Genomic DNA, 21827 nt, shown 5'->3' on the forward strand with positions numbered 1-21827 from the left:
AGACCACTATTTTCAAGTTTTCTGAGTACTGTTGATTTCTCTTGGGGACCATTACTCCTATGCTCGAGTGAGAGGAGCGCCCCTGTCTATAGTTAGTGTAGATTTGCTGCCACCTAGTGGTAAAATTTGGCAACTATTGACAATTCTGTTCAGGACAGTCCAAAATGTTATTACGTTGTTTTGCTTTTTTATGTGTTTGCTGTTTATCCTCCCATCCATCCATTATCCAACCGCCTATCCTGCTCTCCAGGCCGCGGGGCCATGCTGGAGCCTATCCCAGCAGTCGCTGGGCGGCAGGCGGGGAGACTCCCTGGACAGGCCGCCCGGCCCGGGCCCTTGTTGTTTATCGCAGGTCAAATCTGTCCTCAAAAGACCTTCTCATTCAAGGGTAGGCTGTTGAGTTAATTTCAGACAAATTTCAACATCGCAAAGAGATTTCAAAGACAGCACTTCCATTTCGGCGACGTTAACCACATGCTCCACATGTGAGCGGGTTGACGGGCGGTTTGGTCCGGTTTCACTTGGCCCGTAATGTTGAAAGCGAAAGCGGCGGCGGCGGCGGAGCGCGGGAGGAAGATTGTCCTTCGCGGCTCGCCGTCGTTGTTTTGCGGACGCGCGGTGGCTGCGGGGACGCAGAGCGAGAAGCGGCTGGCTGCACGAGAACAGCCTGTACCTTTGACGATAGCGTTGTCGAGACGGAGGAAAACAGCACCCGGACTTTTGTCCACACCTCCATGAGGATCGGGCGTCTGAGTCGTCGGTAGTCCGCGGCTCCCGTCACTTCAAGCGGGTAGGAACGGTTCGGAACAGGGAAAGCAGCGAAGCGCGACCCGTCTTCCGATCAGCTGATCGCATCGGCCGGTCCAAGCTAACGTTAGCCGGCTAACTCAACGCCGTCTAACGGTTATTCTAAGCTAATGTATATCGTAACAGTGGTTGATTATCGGTCGTATTGTAATATTCATATAATAAACGGCCGTATACGATTATGGGAGTCCTTCTTAAAGTTGCGGTGTAGGTTTGTTGGGAAGGTTGCATCATGTCGGCTAGCTAGCTCGGGTCGGCGTGCTGTGTGATGTCATATGTTATCATAAGCTCTGGTCAAGTCCTGCAGAGTTGTCTGTTTTGGCCACTGTCACCGCATTGAACTATACTAAAGTGTGCTAAAATGCTTCTTATATAATTAGTTTGACCCCCCCCCCCTCTTTCTCTCAATCGCACGAGTACAGGTTGGGAGCACAAGTGCAAGAGGAGTCTGCACGATGTCAACCAGTGTAAGTGTCCTGAGTGTCGGGTATGAGAGCTATTGGAAATGTTTGTGGTGTCAGCAACGCAAAGACCAGTACAGATCACTGTGTACTCTGAAAATCTGCTTGTTCCTAGGCTCTCTCGACTTGTTGACATATGCTTTGTGCTAACACACTTCCTTCTTTCTGTGTAGGTGTTGTGCAGTCGAGGCGGGTTGGCTGTGTCTCGGGCAGCCTGTCGCCAGGCCCTCACTGCCCTCGGGATGAGTCGAATAAGACCCTTCTCTGCTGCGAGCTCAGATGAGCCATATGTTGCCACATCTCACACACAGTCAGGTTGGTCTGCCTCTACCATGGCTAGCAAGCCTCTACCATGGCTAGCAAGCCTCTACCATCGCTAGTAAGCCTCTACCGTGGCTAGCAAGCCTCTACCATGGCTAGTAAGCCTCTACCATGGCTAGTAAGCCTCTACCATGGCTAGCAAGCCTCTACCATCGCTAGTAAGCCTCTACCGTGGCTAGCAAGCCTCTACCATGGCTAGCAACCCTCTACCATCGCTAGTAAGCCTCTACCGTGGCTAGCAAGCCTATACCGTGGCTAGTAATCCTCTACCGTGGCTAGCAAGCCTCTACCATGGCTAGTAAGCCTCTACCATGGCTAGTAAGCCTCTACCGTGGCTAGCAAGCCTCTACCATGGCTAGTAAGCCTCTACCGTGGCTAGTAAGCCTCTACCATCGCTAGTAAGCCTCTACCATCGCTAGTAAGCCTCTACCATGGCTAGCAAGCCTCTACCATGGCTAGTAAGCCTCTACCATGGCTAGCAAGCCTCTACCATGGCTAGTAAGCCTCTACCATGGCTAGCAAGCCTCTACCATGGCTAGTAAGCCTCTGCCATGGCTAGTAAGCTTGTGTACACATAGCTCTTGTGCAGCAGGCATTTGGTGTTTTTGACAGTCATACCACCGGGCACACTGTCCTATCTGATCTACCGCTTGTAAGGGGGTCATGTTTTTAGAATGAGATGAAGATGCGTTATTGAGAATGGTACTTACAAAAACAGTGGTGTGTGCAGTAAGGGTTAACAAGGTCTTTCACATGGTGCCTTTAGGAAGTATTCCCTTACAGTGTTTCCCTTTTATTCCTCTTACAAGTCCAAATTTTAATGCGTTGAAATTATATTTGGTGCTTTCAATAACAGTAAACCATTTATGAAGGATTTTTTTTTCATTTAAAAACATTTGTCTTTCAAAAATGGAAGATTTACATCTCTCATGTTCAAAGGTATACACACACGCACACACTCAAGGATTACTTCGGAGATTGGCCTTTTGCCATTACAGCTATGAGCTTTATCAGGTATGTCTGTATGGGTTTTGCATAGTTAGATTTTATTTCCCCCCCATTGCTCCATGCAACATTGTTCCAATTCTGCTAAATTCAATGGAGAGTATCAGTTAAGTGTTTGGAATGAGAAATGTAGGTGGGGAGTCGATAGTTGATTTTGCTACACGGAATGATATGACCCTAGTTAATACATATTTCAAAAAGCGGCAAGATCAACAGCAACCTTCAAGAATGGAGCCAGATAGACTACTTTATATGCAGAAAGTGGCAGTTGAGGGAAGCTGTAAATTGCAAAGTAATACCAAGCGAGTGTGTAACAAAACATAGACCACTGATCTGCCAAATAAAGACCAGAAGCAAACTCAGGAGTGCAGAGACCAGCAGCACAGAAGGTTCAATGGTGGAAGCTGAAAGAGGAACCTTGTAGAGAAATCTTTAGGATAGCGGTAGGAGCGCTGTTGGGAGATAGCTTGCCACTAGATTGGGATAGAACAGCAGAGGGACTAAGAAAAGCGGGCAGGTGAGCACTAGGAGAATCTCAAGGGGGTAAAAAGAAGGGACAAGAAAGTTGGTGGTGGGAGGAGGAGGTACAGCACTGCATAAAGAAGAAAAAGTTGGCCAAAATGAAGCTGGACAAAAACGAGAATGAGCAAAACAAGAACAAATACAAGAAAGCTAAGAAAGGAACTAAGAGAGCGGTAGCGATAGCGAGAGCATACGAGGACCTGTACAAAAGACTAGATACAAAGGAAGGAGAGAAGGATATATATAGAATAGCCAAACAGAGACCGAGCAAGCAAGGATGTTGAGCAAGTAAAACTGATCAAGGATGCAGATGGAAGAGTACTGTCAAAAGATGAGGCTGTTTTACAGAGATGGAGGGATTATTTCAGTCACCAAATGAATGAAGAGAACAACAGAGAAAGAAGGACAGATTGAACCACCAAGGAATGAAGAGGACATGGGAGAGATTACAAGGGATGAGGTGATAAAAGCGTTGCAGTGATTAAAAAAAATGGAAAACTGTGGGACCGGACAATATACCAGCAGAAGTCTGGGAATGCTTGGGCAATACTGGCATAGAGTTCCTGACTAGACTCTTCAACAACATAATGCAGACCGGGAAAATCAGAATCAGAATCGTCTTTATTGGCCATGTAGGTTTTCACACACATGGAGTTTGACTCCGGTTTCGTTGTTTTCTCAGCGTACGTAACATAGAATAACAACACTACAACACAACAAAAATGCCAGGTGAATGGAGAACAAGCATATTGGTACCAGTTTACAAGATTAAAGATGGTGCTCAAAGTTGCAACAACTACAGAGGGTTGAAATGTATGGGACATGCATGAAGTTATGGGAGAGAGTGATTGAAGGGAGACTTAGGAAGGAAGTGACTATAGACCCTTTTACTGGTTGTAAACAGTGATGACGTAGGTGTGGATGCGCGCACATTTAGGCAATGGAAGTATGGCGGAGTTAGCTAGTTTGTCAAACTATGCGAGGGGATTAACGACAAAAGATCGCGAAAGTTACTTGAATAAATTAACTTTGGCGAACGGCAACCGACTTCCAGATTCGTGTGGTATTAGCGAGTGGGTGGAAGACGTTAATAAGTGGCCTCATATCCAGTGGCCAGATGTATATATATATATATATATAAATATATAAATATATATACATATTTGGTGGAGAAACCGAGCGTATACACAAGAGAGAAGTTGCGGGCATACAAGTCACTGGATGCTTACAACTATGTTGTCTGTGGTCACGTACAAAATGTAAAATACCACGACATAGACTCTGAGTTTTGTGCCCTGAAATCCGAAGTCTTGCCAAGTCAAAGACAAGGACACAAGACGGCTATGTACGAGGCATGGGTCATCATAAACAAACCCGAGAACTACATCCTCACAGCCAGGTGTAGCTGCATGGCAGGGTGAGTATTTGTTGTCCTGCTGCTTTTCTAGTTTGCTCAGGGTTAATGATATCGGCCTAGTTGTTGTGCAAACATGACATCTGCTTCTATTTTACTGTCATTTTCTTCCCTCATTACATCAAAATGTGCCTTTCCCTGTGACTCAGTCCTGATAAACGGGGCATGAAATTCACATTATCATTAACTACACAGAGTGTCTTGTTGATTCAGAGCTCCAGCTGCGGATGTTATTCATCTGCAGTGGAAAAATGCCAAATTATATAGTAGAATTTACAGTCTTCTCAGCCACAGCCTAATTTTGACTGAGATTAAGTGTTAATTACAAGCCCCGGTCATCAAATTAAAACATATATTGGATAACACATAAGACTTGGGTCGTGCTGCAGCCATGCAGCAGCAATGTTATTTAAAGCTGAGCTCTGTGTTAGGACGGGGAGGACAGAGAAGGCAGCAGTTACAGCTGAAGCATGTGTGTGGAAAGACCCAAGCAGGAAAGATGTCAAGCCAGCTCCACTTGGGGAAATCAGCTTCCATAAACCAAAGAGGCTTGGCAGGCAGCTCCCAGCAGCTTCCAAAACTGCTAGGAGGAACAGTGTCAAACCAGGAGGCACGTAATAGTTGACAGAGGCTAGATACGTTTCCTTCTGCCATTGTGCATTTAATTCATTTTCAAAAGTCCTCCTGCATCTTGTAACACCATAAACTACCCTGAAAACCGAGCTTTTTTATAATACAGAGATGAAAATCATACAGACGTATAGACACCGAGTCAATTTCAATGCATTTCTTTGACCTTTACCTTCAGATTATTTATTCTGGAAATCAGATTGTCTAGTTTCTATTGTGTACCGTTTCTGTTTTAATGCTCTGCTCCATGACTTTGGTAAAAATTCAATCAAGATTCATAAAATCTTGAAAAAAATATATTATTCAGCATAATAATTGAAATAATTGACATCTTGTTGCCCCGTCATCAGAGTTGACCGATGATGACATCAGGGAACTGCAGTTTTGCAGCTCCTCTTTAAGCTTCTCATTTACAGCCCGTAGTTTTTCACACTCCTGCTGCATGTTGACATAGTCATTCTGAAGCTGGGTGTACCTCAGGGTCAGATCATCATATCCTGTCCTTGGGACTGGGATGTCCTCTTCAGCTTTAACAGAAAGGCCAACAGTTAGGATATGCCGGCACAAGCTCACAACAAATTGGTTGATTGCGCAACAAAAATATCTCCTTACCAGGCCAGTGATCCATGCTGCTGACTTGTCCTGGAGTTTCAGAAGGAGAAGGCTGATTGGGTGGAGTGTAAACCCTTTCATCTCGTCTCCTTTTCCTATGGTACCTTAGCATAAAAAAGCTAAATTAACGAACAGAAATACTGATCAGAGGCCATATTACAGGAAATCCCTAACTTGCAGATCCTATCTTAACTGTCTGGTTACGGTTAGATATTAGGTTATGATTTGCTTAATACCAACTGGAGAAAAATCCTATCTTAGACATCCCTATCTTCACTTTAACCTTAAGACGGTCAATATTTGTAATACAGCCCCATTTTCTCAAAGCCAGCAGCTGCGAGCTCCAAAGTGCACTGAATAGCATGAAATGAAAGAGGGGGAGAGTCATTCTAAAACAATTAGGAAGTGTTAGGCCTAATTATTCTTACCTTTCCACCTTTGCCTCGGGGTTCGGACTTTGTTTTGTGTACTTAAAAACCAGAATTCTGTGAGTCCAGTGACGCCTCACCTGTAACTAGCCAGACACACCACATTAGCCAAATAATACCGGCTAACGCCGCTTATCGGTTACTGTAGATATTAGTCTCCATCTAAACCAGGCATTCCAGTGAAACCACAGAGTAGATAGATAACTTACCTGATAGAAAATGGCCACTGCAAACACCAGCATTTTTGGTCGGGTCCTCAGTCCAGCTTTCATCAATACGTTTGATGGCTTGCAACCACAGGCGCCTCCGGTGGCTCTGAAATGGCCGTGATCCCGTCGGAATTGGTTACTCGCACAGCCAAACACACAACAACCGCACATTTCGATGCTGCTTATACTTCTGAATAAACTTTTTAATCTCCTCTTCCTCGTCTGAATCCGTGAATGAATGGGAGACTTGGGGGTAGCGTTTCACTTCCGTTGCCTAAATGCACGCGCATGCTTTTGATGACGTAGGCTGTAAAAGGGTCTATAGCAGTGTTTCTCAACCCTGTCCTCAAGGAACCCCTATCCTGCAGATTTTCTTTGCAACCCTGAATAGGTACCTGTTTGTAGTTGTTCAACCAATCAGCAATGAATTTTGTCAGATGTTGCACACCTTGCATGATTAAGTGCTGAGAGATGATTGGTCGGGTAAGTACAAGCAGGGCTACCTATGCAGGGTTACAATGAAAATCTGCAGGATAGGGGGTCCTTGAGGACTGGGTTGAGAAACACTGGTCTATAGGGAAAGAACAATTTCACATCCTGCTCATCACCTCTTCCAGCTCCTTCCCTCAGGGAGGCACTACAGGTCACTGCCAACTCAGACTAAACGCTTTGCAAACAGTTTTTTCCCCTAGCCATAAGGACTCTGAATTCCTCCCTATAGTCCACTCCTCACACCCCGTTGGCATAAATACCACCATCCACCTGTTATGCCTGATATGTTTATTTCTGTTATTGTGCAACTGTATTGTTCGTGATAATATGCGGAGTGTCTGTTGTTGTCCATGTATGTATTATGCTGCAGAGTGTAAAATGTACCAAAAACAAATTCTAGTAAAATAATCTATCTATCTATCTTTCTATGCGTGGAAGAAGTACCACAGATGTGATATTTGCACTCAGGACCTGAGCTGAAAAATACATTGAAGGACAGAAGGAACTGGATTGCGTATTTATTGATTTAGAGAAGGCATATGAGAGAGAACCGAGAGAGGAGTTGTGGTATATCCTGAGAGCAAAGTGAGTGGCAGGAAATTGCATCAGCATAATTCAGGACATGTACAGGAACTGTAAGACCATAGTTTGATGTGCAGTGGGAACAACAAGTGAGTTTGAGGTAAAGGTAGGACTGCATCAAGGATCGGCGTTGAGCCCTGTCCTGTTTGTCATACTGACGGACAGCCTCACAGAACATCTTAAGAAAGCCAACATGGAGCATACAGTATTTGCTGATGGCATCGTGCTAGCAAACAAGGGCAAGAAAAGATTAGAGAGAGATCTTCAAGATTGGAGGGAAGTGCTAGAGGTCAGAGGACTAAAGATCAGCAGAACAAAGACTGAGTACCTGGGTATAAATAAGCAAATAGAAAGTCCAGGATTGACCTCAGGAGGGGATGGCCCAGAAGTTAACGAATTCAAGTACGACAACAACTCAATCATCCTGTTATACTTAACGTTACATACCTTAAAGATGAATCAGAGTCCCTTGTATTGGCTTCCTCCACTGAACTAATTTAATTTTAATTCAGTTTAAAGTGAAGTCTGAGATGTATTGTTTCTGGTTCTCTTCCTCTCGTCTCTTGGCAGGGCCCAGAACTGTGTGGCCTGATGAGAACATGGGACCATTCGGACCTCAGGACCAGCGCTTCCAGTTGCCGGGCAACGTGGGCTTCGACTGTCACCTGGAGGGCATGGGCGACAACAAAGCGGCCCCTGTCCACAAAACGGTGCCCGATGTACTGACCACCCCGAGCAGCTCCGAGAGGCACGAGTTCATCTTGGCCCAGTTCATCAGTCAGTTCCAGGTACAAGCCAGACCTTTCACGCCTTACTGTCATACAGTGTTTTATACATTTTACAATTAAAGAAAACATCCTGGGGTGTCTGGGTAGCATAGCAGTCTATTCCGTTGCTTAGCAACACGGGGATCGCCGGTTCGAATCCCCGTGTTACCTCTGCCTTGGTCGGGTGTCCCTACAGACACAGTTGTCCGTGTCTGCGGGTAGGAAGATGGATGTGGGTATGTGTCCTGGTCGCTGCACTGGCACCTCCTGTGGTCGGTCGGGGTGCCTGATCGTGGGGGGGGGGGGGTAGCGTGATCCTCCCACGCGCTACGTCCCCCTGGTGAAACTCCTCACTGTCAGGTGAAAAGAAGCGGCTGGCGACTCCACAAGTATCGGAGGAGACATGTGGTAGTCTGCAGCCCTCCCTGGATCACCAAAGGGGGAGGAGCAGCGACCAGGACGGCTCAGAAGAGTAGGGTCATTGGCCAAGTAAAATTGGGGAGAAAAAGGGGGGGGGATATTGAAATAACCTTATTGGCCAGTTATTTTCAATTCACAAGATTGTGTGCTCTCTTCCCAAAAGATTTGACATGCACTGATAAATAACTCTCTATAAGAAATCTTTGTCAGCCTATTGCAATTAATATTGTAATGTCATTACAATAATAAAGTTGGAGGGGGTTTTTTTGTGCATATTGTAATTAATTAATATGTGCAGAATGGTTTCCAGTGTATATGTCAAGCTGTTTCCCTGCAGTGGAAATCCAAAACCAGCTGAAATAGTTCGACATAGGAAAGAGTTTTCCTTTTTCAGTGTCATTTACTACAGCTCTTTTCAGCTGTCGAGAAACCGCATTCTTTCACACATCAACTATGTTTTTCCGATATTATCTGGTGGACCAAGACAGGCGTATGAAAATATATATATATGCATGCTTCTTTTTTTTCTAAATAGGGCAATGAAGGTTCTGTATACACAAGGGTTCGCAAGGCCGAGCTGTATTTCGATCAGAATGACACGGACTGCTACATCAGTTCCTGCCCCGAGCTGCTAAGGAAAGGTAGGCCTCCGCCTCAAAGGGCATTTTTGCATTGCTCTATGACAACAATAATAATAATGATAATAATAATACATTTTATTTGTGGTCTTAAAGCCTGCACATCTCAATATAAGTGTTTCTGTTGTAAATATACTCTCTCCCATATTAACACTTAAAACTGATGTAGGGAACTACAGATAGGGGAGCAATTTTGACACAACCACCCCCAAATTCTAGTACCCCCCCCTCCCCAACTCCGCGTCCTCCTTCCCTCCCGTCGTAATTCTGGACATCTGGGTGGTGTGGCGGTGCGTTATTATGAATCCCACGACACTTCTAGGCAAGACACGCCCCACGTAGCACACAAGCGCTAGGATTGGCCAGATTGACCAGTACTCGTCACCTCCGTTGGTTGGGTTGGTTAGGGTTAGGGCGGGGTTAGGGTTAAGGTCAGCTGATCAGAGGCAGAGTAGGGGCGGGTCGTCCTAGAATCCCAGCGCCTGGATGCCACGCGGGGCGTGTCTTGCCTAGAAGTGCCGTGGGAGTCATAATAACGCTGTGGCGGTCTATTCCGTTGCCCACCAACGCGAGGATCACCGGTTCGAATCCCCATGTTACAGTGTACAGACACTGATGGTCGATGAGGGCGCTACAGCCAGTTTATCAAAACAGACCACGATTTATAACGCCGGAGTTAAAATCACATACAGACTGAAAATAAACTACTACTACTACTTCTTCTTCCTCCTCCTCCTCCCCCTCCCCCTCCCCCTCTTCTGGCTTGTTCCTTGTTTCTCAGGGGTCGCCACAGCAGATTTTGCCCTCCATAACTTTCTGTCTGATGCACCCCTCTCCTACAGTCCCACCCTCCTCATGTCCTCCTCTGTCTGGTCTCTCCATCTTTTCCTTGGTCTTCCTCTTTTTCTTTTGCCAGATATTTCCAGGTCCAATACCTTCTTTCCTACACAGTCTATGCCTCCTCTCTGTACATGTCCAAACCATCTCAATCTTGTCTCGCTCAACTTCTCATCCATTCCTCGGATCTTGAACGCAGCTCTCACTTCTTCATTTCTCTTCCGGTCTTTTCCCGTCACTCCCAAGGACCAACTTGGGACAACAGACTGAACATAAACGTTTATTTAAAGTCTTTGTTTAGGAGAGCGCTGTGTAGGTCTTCACCCCCCCCCCAGGCTCTGGTTTTAGTCTTCATTGGGGTGCAGCCCCATTATAATGTGTCTCAAGCCAATTAGGCTAACCTGAGACAGGTGTGACCCCACCCCCCCTCCACCCCCACCCCACTCACCACACGAACATTATGGTTATAATGCAGTATACAAGTTGTTTAATACACAAAAACGAAAAGACATTCAGTAGTTCCTCTGCTCTGCACATTGGAACCAGATTTAAGCTTCCACCTCCTTCGTTAGCTCGGTAGCGTAATGTCTCCGTCTCTCTGTGACAGATCTGGAGCTGTTCTTCCCCACGGCGCCCGCCAGCAGCCTCACGGTGGTCACAGTCGCACAGAAGAGCGGCAGGCCAGAGGAGCCGGAGCAGAACAAAGATCAGATGCTTCACAGGGTGAGTCGGAGCTCCGACTGCGACCATTTCTCACATTGTGAAAAGCGAGGAAGGTGTTCGTTCAGCTGGGGTATCCTCTCACTGTGCTTCCTTGTGATCCTAGTTTGTGAATGGGGCTAAGGAAATGTGCTTCGCTCTGTGGACGGCGGGCTACTGGGCCGACTTCATTGACCCCACAACAGGACTTGCTGTGAGTTGTTTGCTTCCTGCTTTATCGACAATTGTCTGTACAGATAAGATGAATAGCGGCGAACTCCACTGAGTTGCACCATTGAATACACCGTCGCCATCGCCTACGGGCTCTTGATGACCACTCGTTTTAGTTGTAGTGAAAAACAAAGGAAATGGATTTGTTGTTGGCGTTCCCTTCAACCCTTCCTAGACACCAACGAAGAAAACCTCTGTTTTACTAAATGTTTGCCGCCGTCTTCTGTATTCAAAAACAAAAGCTGAAGTTTCTTCCACCCCTCAGAATGTGAGGTCATCGGGCATCTGGGTAGCATAGCGGTCTATTCCGTTGCCTACCAACACGAGGATCGCCGGTTCGAATCCCCGTGTTACCTCCGGCTTGATCAGGTGTCCCCACAGACACAATTGGCTGTGTCTGTGGCTGGGAAACCTGATGTGGGTATGTGTTCTGGTCGCTGGACTAGCGCCTCCTCTGGTCGGTCAGGGCGCCTGTTCAGGGGGGAGGGGGAACTGGGGGGAATAGCATGATCCTCCCACGCACTACGTCCCCCTGGTGAAACTCATCACTGTCAGGTGAAAAGAAGCGGCTGGTGACCCCACATGTATGGGAGGAGGCATGTGGTAGTCTGCAGCCCTCCCTGGATCAGCAGAGGGGGGGGAACAGTGACCGGGACGGCTCGGAAGACTGGGGTCATTGGCCAGATACAATTGGGGAGAAAAGGGGGGAAATTTCACACAAAAAAGACAAAAATCTCGGGAGACATGGTTATCCGTGTGTAATGATGAACAGGTAGTTTTTCAGTGAAGGCGTTGGTAGTGTCGGTCAGTGTTTCTCAACCCAGTCCTCGAGGACCCCCTATCCTGCAGATTTTCTTTGCAACCCTGAATAGGTACCTGTTTGTAGTTATTCAACCAATCAGCAATGAGTTATGTCAGATGTTGCACACCTTGCATGATTAGGTGCTGTGAGATGATTGGTTGAGTAAGTACAAGCAGGGCTACCTATGCAGGGTTACAATGAAAATCTGCAGGATAGGGGGTCCTTGAGGACTGGGTTGGGAAACGCTGGTGTAGATGTTTGTGTGGCGTGTGTGCGTGCGAGGTTCTCGGGCTTGTTAGGACGTAGAAATTAAACAGTTCCCTTTCCACTCATTCGTATTTGTTCCTTCCCCCCCAGTTCTTTGGGTCTCCATCGAGCCAAACCTCCCTCAGAACCGACGGGGAGCTGCAGCAGATGGGCTTCCACATCGAAGTGTCGGGCTCGTGCACGGTCATTCGCCACATCCTGAAAGGCACGCCCATGTTCGTGGGGACTGTCTTCACCAACGCACCTACCTACAGCCCTGCCGTCAACAGGCTCCAGGGACTGCCAAATGCACTTGACGATGACAGTTAGGATTCTCCTCTTTTGTATGTATACCGGAAACGGCAGCCGGCCCAGAAGAACCGGGCCTGCGGTTTCTACGCTTGGGGGAAAAGTGATGTAGTGTTGATATGTGTGTGTATCGACGGAAGAGGAATCCGTTTTTCACGAGTTAGGCTGATGACGGGCTGACGACGTCCAGGAGGGCCTCCACCGCAGTATTAGAACACCTCCCTGACCTGAACGCAGACCTGGGTTGTGTTGAAATGGAGTCGCTCGCCTTAGTTCATCTTGCCACGACTTGATGGAGTACAGCCACACTAACACAACCACCCTAGTCTTTTACTGTGTTTCAACAAGCAAGCCTCATTGCACACAGTCTGTGCAGTGGGACAGTGTTCAGGAAAACACACACGTTTTAAAATGAGGCGTTTTGAATTTGAAACATCGCTCCTGTCCTGACATCGTAGTGGTGGATATTGAATTTAAAAGTCTACCTCTCGGATGTTGTCGTCTTTATATATCCAGTTTGTAAGTTATTCGGTGTCTTTCAGGACCGGGCAGTGAACAAATCGAGCCGGGGTGTTTTTAACCCGGCCAGCCGTACCTGTAATCCCCTACACGAACCCGGGTCTGCTGTCCTGCCAGCCGCTGCTGGTGGTTAATGTGAACAACATCTGGATCTGAGCCGCTTTTTTACCACGACTGTGGTGCTCGGTCGCCTCTTCACACTAACGTTGTGTTGGATTTCTCTGCGTTCGCCGGCACGGCGGTGACCGCAGAGGTGCGGCCGCTGCTCTACTTTACCAGCACGGCAGCTGTACTGATCAGAGGTGCTTAATAAAAAGGGGTTTTCTTGATGTCGTCTGGGACTAAGCAGAGAGGGGTTATTTGCTGTATCTATGCACGTGTGGCGAACTTCACACCGGGTTCCGACACAAAACGCACAAACATCACACTGATTTACACTTCAGTAGCTCTAAAACAAGCCTAGTGAGGCAACCTACGAGGTAATCCACATGAAACGTGGTTAGAAATGTAATGGACAGGCGTGCGGGTGGTGTGGCGGTCTATTCCGCTGCCTCCCAACACAGGAATCCCGGTTCGAATCCCCGCGTTACCTCCGGCTTGGTCGGGCGTCCCTACAGGCACAACTGGCCGTGTCTGTGGGAGGGAAGCCGGATGTGGATATGTGTCCTGGTCGCTGCACTAGCGCCTCCTCTGGTCTGTCGGGGCACCTGTTTTGGGGGGGGGGTGCAGCGTGATCCTCCTACGTGCTACGTCCCCCTGGTGAAACTCCTCACTGCCAGGTGAAAAGAAGCGGCTGGTGACTCCACCTGTATGGGAGGAGGCATGTGGTAGTCTGCAGCCCTCCCCGGATCAGCAGAGGGGGTGGAGCAGAGACCGGGACGGCTCGGAAGAGTGGGGTAATTGGCTGGATACAATTGGGGGGAAAAGGAGGGGGGGGAATCAAAGACAAAAATAAATAAATAAATAAATAAATAGGAAATTTGGCCACATGAATTGCAGTTATGCTAGTTTATTGTTTTCAGAGCTAGCTAGATGATTTACATGATTTTAAAAAATCGCTTTGTATTTCTTAAATACTCTATAAAGTCAATAATTGGACCATCACTTAACTCACCATCTAAACCAAAACCGCCATATTTGGGAGGGAATGTGTGCTGCTGCCGTGCTGTTCTCAGAGGCTAATGTGGCACCCAGCCAGAACGGTCCAGTCTCCTCGAGCTAAACTGGATCTATTTATTCATGCTTTCATTTTATGACCACGCCACTGACCACATCCAAAATGCCCCACGCTTTGGGAGCTGTTGTTTTGTGCCGTAGGAAGTTCAACCTCACTCCGGGGATGCGTCCCCTCCCCACTGCTCTTCTCCCTCTACACCGGTGACTGCACCTCCATGACCCCCGCTGTTAGACTGCTGAAGTTTGCAGACGACCCCACAGTCACCGGACTCATCCGGGGCGGCGGCGAGTCTGCACGCCGGTGGGAGGTTGAGCGGCCGGTGCTCTGGTGCGGTCCGCGACCTGCAGCCGAACATGCTCAAGACCGTGGAGACGACAGCGGACTTGAGGAGGCACCCCTCAGCACTGCTGCCCTGCACACTATCCAACAGCCCCGTGTCAACCGTGGAGACCTCTCAAGTTGCTGGGAAGTGCACGCCATCCCCAGCGACACCCGGCAGAGGACGCTCTTTCTGCAGCAACGGAGGAAGTTTGGTCTGCCATGGGCGCTGTGGCGCCAGTTCTACACCACGGTCGTAGACGCTGTCCTGTGCACATCCACCACCGTCTGGTGCTGATGGATGTGCACAGACTGCAGCAACAGTAAGGACAGCAGAGCAGGACACAGCATTGCGTCCCCCTGCCCACCCTGCAGGACTCGTACGCCTCTAGAATCCGGGAACGGGCAGGCAGAATCAGCACAGACCCCCCCCCCCCTCCCCCCCAACACACACACACACATCCAGCACACAGTCAGTTTGAACTCCTACCCTCTGCCAAGCGCTGCAGAGCAATGGGCAGCAAAACCACCAGACATAGGAAGCCCCCCCACCCCACCCCCCCACCAGGCCATCTCTCTCATGAATACTTACCAGTAGGGTGCAGGAATATGTTGGGGGGGGGGGGTTTCTTGCAACGTTTTTATGATGCTTGTGACGATATTGATGAACTTTCTGACACTATGTATCCCAACTAAGAAGCTTGTTACTTACCCACATAGCAAACTAAAGCTCTCAAATCAGTTATTAATGAAAAGGAAACGGTCCTTTATACTGAATCTGCCCTATAGTTTACTTGTTTGACTTTTAAGGAGCTGAGGCTGTGTTGTGTCATGCAGTGGAGCACATTAAAGTAAACCTGCTCCTCCTAAGGGCCGTGGGGAGCTGAGAATTGAACTCGCTAATATCTGCAAATCAACCACGGGTTTATTGAACGTTTATGTCTTATTCTGAGAGCTAGTTCGGGTCAACCACACCTTTGTCATTTCTTTTCAGACCGCTTCCTGGTGAAACTTTTGCAGCGTCGCTTTTGCCACTAACACGATGAGCGGGAAAGTGTCCCAGAAGTAGTTCCCCTGTAAAAACGCGGGTGTTCTGCGGTTCCCTTCTGCAGCGTTCAGTATGATGTGCACCTTTACATCAGCTGATCTCGTTACCGGAGAGAGCCTTTGTGACCACTAGATGGCAGCATTACACCGCTCAGCCCGTGTTTTGGCGGTTAGAAGGGAAGCGCCGAGGGGCCGTGTTTGGATAGCACCGCATTAAGGTTATCATCATTATATATATAGACGAGAAGAACCCCGCTACAATGTAGCGGTGTGGTTATCCACCCGTCTAAATCTCCCTCCTCTTCATCCTGCCAGCTAACCGCCTTCCCCCCTGCCCCTAAACCCCCCCCACTCCAACTCCCTCCCCCCAAATGCTCAGAATCATCCGATATGCCGAGAAAAGTGGTTTTTAGCCATTTTTAGAAAATGCAAATTTTGCATAATTATGCATAATTATTATAATTATTTTAATTTTCTGCTATTTTTCTGGTCCTCTCTGGAACAATACCTACCACCTCCAAAAAAAAAAGAGGATCATAAGTGCATTTTTGCAAACATGCATATATTTTTGCATAATGGCAAAACATTTCTAAGTACCAGGAAAAAAAATTTTATAGGTGAAAAAATAGAATCATCTGAAATGGCGAGAAAAGTGGTTTTTAGCCATTTTTAGAAAAATGCATATCTTGCATATTTATGCATAATTAATTATGCATAATTTTAATTTTCTGCTATTTTTTATAGGTGCCCCTGATCCTCCCCAATAACCTCCAAAAAGAATCAAGGCCCCAAGTGCTTTAGTTTGGCCGTTTATAGACTCTCACAGACACACACCACACACACATTGTGTAAATACAGGAGTAGATATGTGTGTGTGTGTGTGTGTGTGTGTGATGATTGCGCGGACATCTTTGGCCCCACGTTGCTTTTTTTTTTTACCAAAATTATTGAAATCCCATTCAAAACATTACAACGAGAACATAAACATATAAATAAGAAACCAATTATAAACAACACAGCAGGAGACAATGAAACAATACACATGTTCAAAATAATCCGTCCCTCATTGTCTTGTGAGGCAAGCGTGCGGCTGCGTGTTTACATCAGAACGGTTTTTGATTGGCTGTCTGCAGTGACGTCTGCCTAGCAACATCACGTCCCTCGGAGAGAAAGGGCTACGAGACGTCGGCTGGTTTCGCCGGCGCGTCGTTAGCGGCGGTACCGCGGGACGTCGCCAACGGCGAAAACAAGGTGACTTTTCCCCCCTCGGCTCCGTTCATCGTCTAACTCCGCTCCCCTGAACTAACAGGAACAACAACGCAAACATCCTCCCCAACTCGCTGCCAATCACAGGTTACGCAGCCGCACCCAAAGCGCCGCCACGGGGCGGCTGAACGTGACTGACAGGCGCCACAGCCTCCGAGCGCACAGCGCGCTCATTGGCATACCGGAAATACAAGTCCGTTACAACAATGACGCATAATCTTTTAGGTAAATCTTTAATTTACAGTTCACTGGTGAATACCAAGACCTCAGTGGGGGGGGGGGGGCTTTACACACAAACTTAGTGGCAGGTTTAGCAAACCTGTCCTGGATCTTTAACGCTCCAGTCCAACTGTCTACGTGCGCCACAGTCCCGACGCTGCGCGCTGCGCCGCCGATAGAAATCGCACATCCTGCGCAATTTCATCCATCCATCCATCCATCTACACATCCACCCATCCATCTATCCATCTATCCATCTATACATCCATCCATCCATCCATCTACACATCCATCCATCTATCCATCCATACATCCATCCATCCATCTATCCATCCATCTATACATCCATCCATACATCCATCCATCCATCTATACATCCATCCATCCACACATCTATCCATCCATCTATACATCCATCCATCCACACATCTATCCATCCATCTATACATCCATCCATCCATCCATCCATCTACACATCCATCTATCCATCCATCCATCCATCCATCCATCCATCCATACATCTATACGTCCATCCATCCATCCATCTATACATCCATCCACCCATCCATCCATCCATCTATACATCCATCCATCCATCCATCCATCTATACATCCATCCATCCATCCATCCATCCGTCCATCTATGCATCCACAGGTTCGATCTCATCCAGCGTCAAGACAAATGACCGCGCGCAAACGCCGATTGCGAACTATGCTATGTGACAGCCGGACAGGTCCTCGAATCTCGGCTGTTTGTTTGCGTGAAGCCACAGGTCCGAACCCAACAGTGTCTGGTTTTTCTTTTTCTTTCATTCTTTATTGAACACATGTTCATATACAACAATACAAAGACACAGACGGTAGAGAATAGAAACAGAAAGGAGACCAACACAGGAATGTTCTGGACTGATGTAGCCAACTTTTTAAAAAAAGAGACTTAGGAGGAATACGGAAATAGATGTTTGATGTAACGCCATATCTTAGTAAAGATAAGACTGGAAATAACATGCGGTGTACCGTACAACTAGTTATGACTTGTGGAAAATTCCACACTCATTAAAAACAAAACACGGTCAGGAGCCAGGCCAACTTCCCTGCACTTTATTAAGGGATTTAAACAATATAGCACCATTTTATTTATTCTTAAAAACACAAAAGCGAGACCCCGCCCCTGATCCCCCCAGCCCCCCCCCTCGTTGAGACTAATGTTAAAGTTAGGGAAAGCAAGTGCGCAACGACGGCCCACTTCTGCTGCGTCAGTCGTCAGTCGTGGCCGGAGGATGGTGGCCCTCTCTTGGCTGCGCAGCCTCGCCGGCCCCGGAGCCCGGAGCGGCTTCCACCGGCGGTGCTCTTCGGCCAGACCCTCCCACCCAGACCCCCCGACGGCGCCTGCGACGGGGAAGTACAAGACCATCGACGACCTGCCCGGTCCCAGCTTCGCGACCACTCTGCACTGGCTCCTCGTGAAGGGCTATGCGGACAAGAACCACGCGCTACAGGTATCAGATCGCTGCAGCGTTGTGTACTACCAGAAACGTCGCGCACTTTTAAGTGTGTGGTTTTTTTTCCCTTCTTAATAAAGTGTATGCTAACTTTGGTTGGACAAAAAAAAGTATGTTTAAATATATGATAGTATGCAACTCTCTGGGGCTCAGTTTTGCCCACTTTTAACTTGACTTAAGGTACTGTGTACTGTGTACTGTGTACTGTGTACTGTGACGACTCTTGTTAAACCAGGTGTGCAACACAACTGCAGTGTTAAATGCACACACAACAGCTGTATACCGCTTACGAAGCGTTAGACTTGGGCCCCTTTTATGTGCCGTTGCCTCACGTGCATGTCTCACACGCACGAGGGAGGGAAACTCCGTTGCACGCGGACTTCAGCGCCACGTGAAAACAAATAACACACAATAAATATGAAAAAAAACATTCGCATCATTTAGGGTGGTGCTATGCACAGTTTTAGATCAATTGCACCCCAACAAAAAGTTATGATAAGATCTACCTAAAACGACCACGAGCGGTCAAAATGACCGTGCATAAGTCCGCGCCATCGTGTGCGTCATGTTACTATGGATGACGTGTGTTTGTCGCGTCATTTAGGGTGGTGATATGCACAGTTTTAGATCAATTGCACCCCCAAAAAACAGTTATGATAAGATCTACCTAAAACGACCGCGAGCGGTCAAAATGACCGTGCATAAGTCCGCGCCATCGTGTGCGTCATGTTACTATGGATGACGTGTGTTTGTCGCGTCATTTAGGGTGGTGATATGCACAGTTTTAGATCAATTGCACCCCAAAAAACAGTTATGATAAGATCTACCTAAAACGACCGTGAGCGGTCAAAATGACCGTGCATAAGTCCGCGCCGTCGTGTGCGTCATGTTACTATGGATGACGTGTGTTTGTCGCGTCATTTAGGGTGGTGCTATGCACAGTTTTGGATCAATTGCACCCCAACAAAAAGTTATGATAAGATCTACCTAAAACGACCACGAGCGGTCAAAATGACCGTGCATAAGTCCGCGCCATCGTGTGCGTCATGTTACTATGGATGACGTGTGTTTGTCGCGTCATTTAGGGTGGTGATATGCACAGTTTTAGATCAATTGCACCCCAACAAACAGTTATGATAAGATCTACCTAAAACGACCGCGAGCGGTCAAAATGACCGTGCATAAGTCCGCGCCGTCGTGTGCGTCATGTTACTATGGATGACGTGTGTTTGTCGCGTCATTTAGGGTGGTGCTATGCACAGTTTTAGATCAATTGCACCCCAACAAAAAGTTATGATAAGATCTACCTAAAACGACCACGAGCGGTCAAAATGACCGTGCATAAGTCCGCGCCATCATGTGCGTCATGTCACTATGGATGACGTGTGTTTGTCGCGTCATTTAGGGTGGTGATATGCACAGTTTTAGATCAATTGCACCCCAAGAAAAAGTTATAAGATCTACCTAAAACGACCGCGAGCGGTCAAAATGACCGTGCATAAGTCCGCGCCGCCGTGTGCGTCATGTTACTATGGATGACGTGTGTTTGTCGCGTCATTTAGGGTGGTGGTATGCACAGAGTCAACAGCAGTCTCGGGAAGTACACAGTCAACAGAGAAGATTTACTCATTGAACTTTCCCCATAGTTTGCTGAGACTACACTGAGGTGGTATAGACGTACACGTCTGTGGATGTTCTCATTCATCCACCTTCTTACCCTCCTTCCCACCCTTCCTCTTCATCACTACTCTTCTTCTTCTTCATCACTACCCTTCCTCTTCGTCGCTACTCTTCGTCACTAACCTGCTTCTTCATCGCCGCCCTTCCTCTTCGTCGTTACTCTTCGTCTTCATCACTACCCTTCCTCTTCATCACTACCCGTCCTCTTCGTCGCTCCTCATCTTCTTCACTACCCCTCCTCTCGTTCAACCCCTTCCTCTCATTCCTCCTCCTCTCACTCTACCCCTCCTCCTCTCATTCTACCAGTCCTCCTCTCATTCTACCCCTCCTTTAATTCTACTCCTCCTCTCATTCTACCGCTCCTCCTCTCATTCTACCCCTCCTCTCATTCTACCCCTCCTCCTCTCATTCTACCTCTCCTCACATTCTACCCCACCTCTTGTTCTACCCCTCCTCTCATTCGACCCCTTCCTCTCATTCCTCCTCCTCTCACTCTACCCCTCCTCCTCTCATTCTACCAGTCCTCCTCTCATTCTACCCCTCCTTTAATTCTACCCCTCCTCTCATTCTACCGCTCCTCCTCTCATTCTACCCCTCCTCTCATTCTACCCCTCCTCCTCTCATTCTACCTCTCCTCACATTCTACCCCACCTCTTGTTCTACCCCTCCTCTCATTCAACCCCTTCCTCTCACTCCTCCTCCTCTCATTCTACCAGTCCTCCTCTCATTCTACCCCTCCTCTCATTCTACCGCTCCTCCTCTCATTCTACCCCTCCTCTCATACCCCTGCTCCTCTCATTCCTCCTCCTCTCACTCTACCCCTCCTCCTCTCATTCTACCAGTCCTCCTCTCATTCTACCCTTCCTTTAATTCTACCCCTCCTCTCATTCTACCGCTCCTCCTCTCATTCTACCCCTCCTCTCATTCTACCCCTCCTCCTCTCATTCTACCTCTCCTCACATTCTACCCCACCTCTTGTTCTACCCCTCCTCTCATTCGACCCCTTCCTCTCATTCCTCCTCCTCTCACTCTACCCCTCCTCCTCTCATTCTACCAGTCCTCCTCTCATTCTACCAGTCCTCCTCTCATTCTACCCCTCCTTTAATTCTACCCCTCCTCTCATTCTACCGCTCCTCCTCTCATTCTACCCCTCCTCTCATTCTACCCCTCCTCCTCTCATTCTACCTCTCCTCACATTCTACCCCACCTCTTGTTCTACCCCTCCTCTCATTCAACCCCTTCCTCTCACTCCTCCTCCTCTCATTCTACCAGTCCTCCTCTCATTCTACCCCTCCTCTCATTCTACCGCTCCTCCTCTCATTCTACCCCTCCTCTCATACCCCTGCTCCTCTCATTCCTCCTCCTCTCACTCTACCCCTCCTCCTCTCATTCTACCAGTCCTCCTCTCATTGTACCCCTCCTTTAATTCTACCCCTCCTCTCATTCTACCGCTCCTCCTCTCATTCTACCCCTCCTCTCATTCTACCCCTCCTCCTCTCATTCTACCTCTCCTCACATTCTACCCCACCTCTTGTTCTACCCCTCCTCTCATTCAACCCCTTCCTCTCACTCCTCCTCCTCTCATTCTACCAGTCCTCCTCTCATTCTACCCCTCCTCTCATTCTACCGCTCCTCCTCTCATTCTACCCCTCCTCTCATACCCCTGC

General features: G+C 47.8%; 2 protein-coding genes across 6 annotated transcripts in view; both read left to right on the top strand.

Moving 5' to 3' along the window:
• The first annotated feature begins 269 nt into the window (after window positions 1–269).
• Window positions 270–13850, top strand: LOC130131523 (cobalamin trafficking protein CblD-like). 3 transcript variants are annotated; one of them, XM_056301234.1, is made up of 8 exons: window positions 270–388; window positions 1230–1274; window positions 1442–1583; window positions 8054–8271; window positions 9206–9311; window positions 10753–10868; window positions 10972–11058; window positions 12235–13850. In XM_056301234.1, the coding sequence occupies exons 2-8, from the start codon at window positions 1263–1265 to the stop codon at window positions 12451–12453; spliced, it is 900 nt and encodes a 299-aa protein (XP_056157209.1). In that variant the 5' UTR covers window positions 270–388; window positions 1230–1262; the 3' UTR covers window positions 12454–13850. The 3 variants fall into 3 exon arrangements, with proteins under 3 accessions (XP_056157209.1, XP_056157207.1, XP_056157208.1); XM_056301232.1 differs by lacking the exon at window positions 270–388 and adding an exon at window positions 579–790; XM_056301233.1 differs by lacking the exon at window positions 270–388 and adding an exon at window positions 800–873.
• Window positions 13851–18243: 4393 nt separating this feature from the next.
• LOC130131485 (sterol 26-hydroxylase, mitochondrial) overlaps window positions 18244–21827 on the top strand; it is a 31519-nt gene continuing 27935 nt past the window's right edge. For all 3 annotated transcript variants that reach the window (XM_056301178.1, XM_056301180.1, XM_056301179.1), the window contains exon 1: window positions 18244–18477. In XM_056301178.1, coding sequence (XP_056157153.1) covers window positions 18259–18477 — 219 coding nt within the window. In that variant the 5' untranslated portion in view covers window positions 18244–18258. The remainder of the gene's footprint in view (window positions 18478–21827) is intronic.

The sequence above is a fragment of the Lampris incognitus genome, chromosome 21 (genome assembly GCF_029633865.1).
Source record: "Lampris incognitus isolate fLamInc1 chromosome 21, fLamInc1.hap2, whole genome shotgun sequence".
In the NCBI taxonomy this organism is placed as follows: Eukaryota; Metazoa; Chordata; class Actinopteri; order Lampriformes; family Lampridae; genus Lampris; species Lampris incognitus.

What these genes read in the sequence shown, in the direction of transcription:
- LOC130131523 (XM_056301234.1), top strand. An exon ending in AGTTCATCAGTCAGTTCCAG is followed by an intron (nt 8,272 to 9,205) that starts GTACAAGCCAGA and finishes TTTTCTAAATAG; the next exon opens with GGCAATGAAGGTTCTGTATA. An exon ending in CCCCGAGCTGCTAAGGAAAG is followed by an intron (nt 9,312 to 10,752) that starts GTAGGCCTCCGC and finishes TCTCTGTGACAG; the next exon opens with ATCTGGAGCTGTTCTTCCCC.